Here is a 5,613-nt window from a genome sequence, read left to right on the forward strand (position 1 = left end):
GCACTGTCAGAAGTGAGTGAACGCTCTCTGTGATGGATTGGTTCTGTCTTGCAACATTTGCGTGTGTTCAGATGAGCAAGAACATAGTTCTGTCCTACACAATTACTCGCTAACAAAGGTTATTCGTCCAATTCAATGCATATTGTACGCATTATTATTATTATTTTTTTTGTTAAACAAAACCACTGGTAAATAAAGCGCACCTTAGTATCGATATTTTTTGTTTGAGTATCGATACTTCCGTCAGTGTCGATATATCGATACTTCGGATCGATACGCCCATCCCTATTTAAGAGTCAAATCTCTTACCTGGACGAGGATTCGGACGCCTGCTGTCCGTAGCTGTCAATGCCCTGCTGCTGCTGACCGTAGCCCTGAGACGACTGGCTGTAACTCTCTCCTTCAGGAGAACACACCAGTTACACAGCACCCATCATTAACAGACACATTCATTAAATCATTTATCAAACACATACCTCCAGTCTGTCCATAACCAGCGTAACTCTGTCCACTGTAAGAGCTGCTGCCATTACCCTGCTGGAGAGAAAAAGAATCAGCACTAAAAAAAGACAACCAACACTATAATGATGCACATTAACAACAGTAATATAATAAAGCATCACCTGTCCAGCTTGATAGCCCTGGGATCCAGCTAAAGAGCCATAGCTGCACAATTAAAAAAAGGAGGTAGAAAAATGACATCTTGAAACAAATTAATGGGCTAAAATTGCACACCAAAAAAAAAAGTGGTACTGCATTTTTGTACCAGGATGTTAACATAGTAATAGATATTTACATCCATTATTTATTACGTAACGTATATAGATTATAATTGGTCGCTTACCTTTGTTGAGCGCCAGGCTGGCCGTAGCCTGAATCTGCGAACAGAAATAAACAATTTAGTCAGAATATATGAAGTGTAAACAGCACAGCAACGTTTTAAAAGCGACGATGAAACGCGTTTGTAATCAGCAGTAATGCTAAGCTAACAATCACACCACGCCATACTATGAACACGGTCGCTAAACGCTCATCCCCAGTAGATTTACATATCCAAACAGCTCGTTTTAAATAATTAAACACAATTAAACATAATTTAACAGCCTTATGTTGTTGTTCTTCTGTCGTGAGTGTGGTTTTATATTCAAACCCTGGAAAACCCCGCGTCGTCAGTTTAGCCGCTAACGTTAATGCTAAGCGCGTTGCGCTAATCAACTTTCAAACTGAACAGAACGAATAACGAACAATTACTGCGTGATGGGCTACAATAGATCACATATCTTTACCTGAAGCCATCTTTCTGACGGAAATAAAACGAAATGACCACCTGTTCCAAAATAAACAAATTAAAAACCCGGCACGAGCGGAACATGCACTGCACACTTCTTATGAACTTTGACCCGAGGCCGGACGGTACCGTCTACTTAGCGAGAGCGCGAGGATGCCTCCGTTTATCTGGCGGATGTAACAAAATAAATAGAGCAGCAAAGTTTATCACGCATAATCTATGGAGGAACTAATAATAGAGAAAACGCGAAGCGTAATGAAATGAGATCTATTTTGTCAAAATGTGTTTGCACGAAGACCCCTGTCTGTTAGAAAGTGGTATCAACTTAGCGCCTTTTCTGTCACGTGACCGCCACAGTAGCTTTGTGACGTCACGACACGATGGCGCCCGCTTTCTTTAGTTTTCACGTTATTCACATTTCGCTATTTTCCTCTGATCACGAATAGAGAACATTATATAGATCAGTGCCAATATCACACACACAGCAGGGGTCCCCGTGAAATACACCATCGGTCATAATGGTAAAATGCAGCTTCGCGTTTGATATCAATAGGGGGTTTATCCCGTTTTTACTTATACATAACTGAATAAACATATGGAGTTTGCAGTGTGAAGAATACTGATATCAAATATACTAATATACAAATCAGTTTCACAGACAGCAGAGAAGCTCATTTGTTTGCTACTGATTGCGATTTAGCGTCTTTGTTTCCATAGCGACAGATTAATATCACACACACAGCCGGGGTCCCCGTGAAATACACCATCGGTCATAATGGTAAAATGCAGCGTCGCGTTTGATATCAATAGGGGGTTATCTCGTTTTTACTTATACATAACTGAATAAACATATGGAGTTTGCAGTGTGAAGAATACTGATATCAAATATACTAATATACAAATCAGTTTCACAGACAGCAGAGAAGCTCATTTGTTTGCTACTGATTGCGATTTAGCGTCTTTGTTTCCATAGCGACAGATTATGACGTCATGCGCCGATGGGGTTGTTTTGTTTTGTTTTGTTTTACAGAGCCGGCTCAGTTTTTTTGGGGGGTTAGATCATGTTTTTTTTTTTTTTTTTGCTTATAATGTGTGCAAATCATGTGTATTAAACTTCAGCACCACTTACTCAGAAAAAAAAACATATTTAAATGAAGAGCCACAATGTGACATGGAACCTCGAGCAGGCTACATAACAAACCTCGATGATACAGGATCATCTATAATAGAATCAAAGCTGCCCTATGCTACTCTATATGTGACCCTGCACCACAAAACCAGTCGTAAGGGTCAATTTTTTTTAATTGAGATTTATACATCATCTAAAAGCTGAATAAATAAGCGTTCCATTGATGTATGGTTTGTTATGATCGGACAAGTAATCCTCATTTGCTCACCAGAAACAGTTGGAAGACACACAGAGAAATGTCCAGCAGAGAAGAGAGAAAGAGCTTCAGAAGCTGAAAGGGGCTGTGGAGACTCATAATGTCACAGACCTTTTTGAGCCACAGAGAGGCTCAAAATCACTTTCCAGAACATTCTCGTTCACCGTTCCTGGCTGGTGGAACGATCTCCCCACCCCTATCCGGAATGCTGAATCCCTGACCATTTTCAAGCGACAGCTGAAAACTCATCTCTTTCGAAGCTACTTGACTTCATCATCATAAAAAAAAAAAAATAATTATCTTTATCTTTTAATCTTTATCTATTCCTTCTCTTTCTAGCGTGTACTTATTTGAATAATGTCTAAAAACTTGGTATTACAAGCACTTCCTGTATCTGTTTGCCTCTTTTAAGAATAATCGCTTTATGTATCCCCCAATTGTAAGTCGCTTTGGATAAAAGCGTCTGCTAAATGTCTAAATGTAAATGTAAATGTAAGGTGAGTTAACAGAAGAGAAAAATAAATGCTGGATGTAAGAAGAGCAGTTTCAGACTCATTTAGGGTTTCTTACTCAACTGCGCATGTTGTTTTAGTCCCACTGTAACAGGCTGATCATCTTTGTATCTACTTTGAAGGCATCTTGAGTAAAACAGCTTCATAGGCTGCGTCCGAAAGCTCTAAAATGCTGCCTTCGGAGGCAGGAAGGCATCCAAATTCTGCTTTACTTCCCGTCTCCGGAGGTACCTTCTTCTGATCGGTTTTTGAAGGCAGCATAGATGTATCCTTCGCTGCCTTTGATATCCCACAATCCTGTGCGTTCCATTCCGTGACGGTTGAGCTAAAAAAAAATAAAGATGGCGTCTGAAAGTTGCGTTTGGTGGTCAGTTTGTGTGTAAATGTATATTTCTGACTAACTTTTTGCACTTTTGATGTTATTTCTAGCGCGAAATCAGTATTATAGTAATTAAATATGAATTTAGTTATCATCAAAACTCGACCTATTTTGTTGTAGATCATTAAACCGTTACGCTGCCTCAGAAGCCTGTCCGAAATCAGTTTCACGAGGTGCCTTCGTGCAAAAACGCTGCCTGCAAAGTCATTGCCTCATACGGCAGCAAGCCTATAGGCTTTCGGACGCAGCCATATTTATGAAGCATATGCAAAACGCTTCAACCGGAAGTCTGTTGTGCATAACCCGTATTTGGGTCACTGTTAGAAGGCGATCTCCGTAAACCAAATAACCAGTATGGTTTTTATCTGATCTTTTTATAAATTAGTTGTAGACAATTTCAATGACGCATTTGTTTAGTACAACGGAAGAGTTCATTAATAGCCTCTTATTGGCCTGATTAACCCATACCCGTCAACCTTCCTGTTTTCCCGGGATTCTCCCGTATTTGTCCATTATATCCCGCTATCATCTCGTTGAAATATTTTCCCGTATTTTTAATCTTTCTGTAAAAAAAATCCCACTGGGCGCATTTTATATGTTTGCTACATTCGCCTCCGGTAAAACTCCCGTAATTTGTACGGCCCAAACCTCATTACATGAATAATCACGTCAACAAATCCCAAGGTTGCCCAGTTGCCAGATCTTGTATGAAACGCATCCTTCTCACACAATCGACGCATACAAATTTCAACCCATTTGTCCCCTCAACTTGACAACCTACAACAGCGATGAGTACCGCGGGAAGGAAAGGATCACTGGTAGAAATGGGACGGGAGGAGAAGACTCAGGTGGTGCTCCGGTGAAATAAAAAATATACATGCAAATTGAGATATAGCTTACACTTCAAAAGGCTATGGTTTAATTGGTTAAATATGAGCGCTGCAAGTTGCAAAATCAGGTACTGCGCTGCTTTGTTTACTGCGGTTACCGTGGAAATGGCTATATTCCTGGCGAAAAGCGAACGTGTCATGATCTCCAGCTGGAGTGCCCATGAGCTTCTCTAGAGGGCACTCCATTCTGTACCTTGCCATTCACTCAGGACTCCATTTCCCATAATCCTTTGCCCTGACTCATCAAGTGCATCACCTGTCTCTCATCAGATCTCATCATCAGTTCACAGCTGTCTCACATTAGTAGGACTATAAGAATAGCACACACACTCTCTGTCATCGCTGGCGATTGAATGTTGTATAGCTCTTCCGTGGTTTCTAAGTTGCCGTTTCTTTGTTTCCTTGCCTTCGTGTTTTGATCCCTGGACTGTTTTCTTGTTTATGATTGTTTTGCTGCCTGCCCTGACCATTGCCTGATTATCTGGATTACTCTTTTGCCTTGCCACTGCCATCGCTGTTTGCTGTTGTTGACCACGCCTGTTTGACTACGCTCTTATTAATGCCTTGCATTTGGATCCCCACTTTGTCGTCACGCCTCCTTCGTTACAGAAAGAATGAAGAGAGAATGAATTTGCATTTTTCAATAAGCCCTTCTGCTTTTTGTTTTAGTCCAAAGCCAAATACGATCTTGATTTTTACGCAGAAAACATGCAGTTTGATATACACGCAGTTTAAATAATAGTTTAAAGGGGTCATAGAATGCTACATGCACTTATACAAGTTGTTTGAACTGAAATGTGTGTTGGCAGCGTGTGTACACAACCACCCTATAATGATAAAAATCCACCCAGTGGTTTTTTTTTAATCGTGTTAAATGTTTTCCCCTTTCTCAAATCGAGCCGATCTCAGATGCCTGTCTGTGTTACAGACTTTTCATTAAGACCCTAAAGAATCATATCAACTTGTGGAAAATGGGCATCCTATGACCCCTTTAAATTAATATAATAATAATTTATACTTTTGCCCCGACCCAACCCCAAGCAACCCCTTTGAATATTATATAAATGTCGTCCTTTATTCTCACCATCCCATTTACTTTGCCATATCTTTTAACACTTTTTTTTTTTTTATTAGCCCTTTTATTTATAATTTACTCATC

At 40.0% G+C, this 5,613-nt stretch overlaps 1 protein-coding gene across 6 annotated transcripts in view; it reads right to left on the bottom strand.

Moving 5' to 3' along the window:
* Positions 1 to 1,433, bottom strand: part of taf15 (TAF15 RNA polymerase II, TATA box binding protein (TBP)-associated factor) — a 14,475-nt gene extending 13,042 nt beyond the window's left edge. For 4 of the 6 annotated variants that reach the window (XM_016538331.1, XM_016538330.1, XM_016538329.1 and 1 more), the window contains exons 1-5: positions 1,287 to 1,430; positions 845 to 878; positions 624 to 666; positions 477 to 537; positions 310 to 400 (exon numbers count right to left, since the gene is read on the bottom strand). In XM_016538331.1, coding sequence (XP_016393817.1) covers positions 310 to 400; positions 477 to 537; positions 624 to 666; positions 845 to 878; positions 1,287 to 1,296 — 239 coding nt within the window. In that variant the 5' untranslated portion in view covers positions 1,297 to 1,430. Of the gene's footprint in view, positions 1 to 309; positions 401 to 476; positions 538 to 623; positions 667 to 844; positions 879 to 1,286 lie in introns of all 6 variants that reach the window. The other 2 variants (XM_016538332.1, XM_016538328.1) reach the window with 2 other exon arrangements.
* Positions 1,434 to 5,613: the final 4,180 nt, after the last annotated feature.

This window comes from Sinocyclocheilus rhinocerous, unplaced genomic scaffold (assembly GCF_001515625.1).
Source record: "Sinocyclocheilus rhinocerous isolate Xijiao unplaced genomic scaffold, SAMN03320098_v1.1 scaffold3231, whole genome shotgun sequence".
Classification (NCBI taxonomy): Eukaryota; Metazoa; Chordata; class Actinopteri; order Cypriniformes; family Cyprinidae; genus Sinocyclocheilus; species Sinocyclocheilus rhinocerous.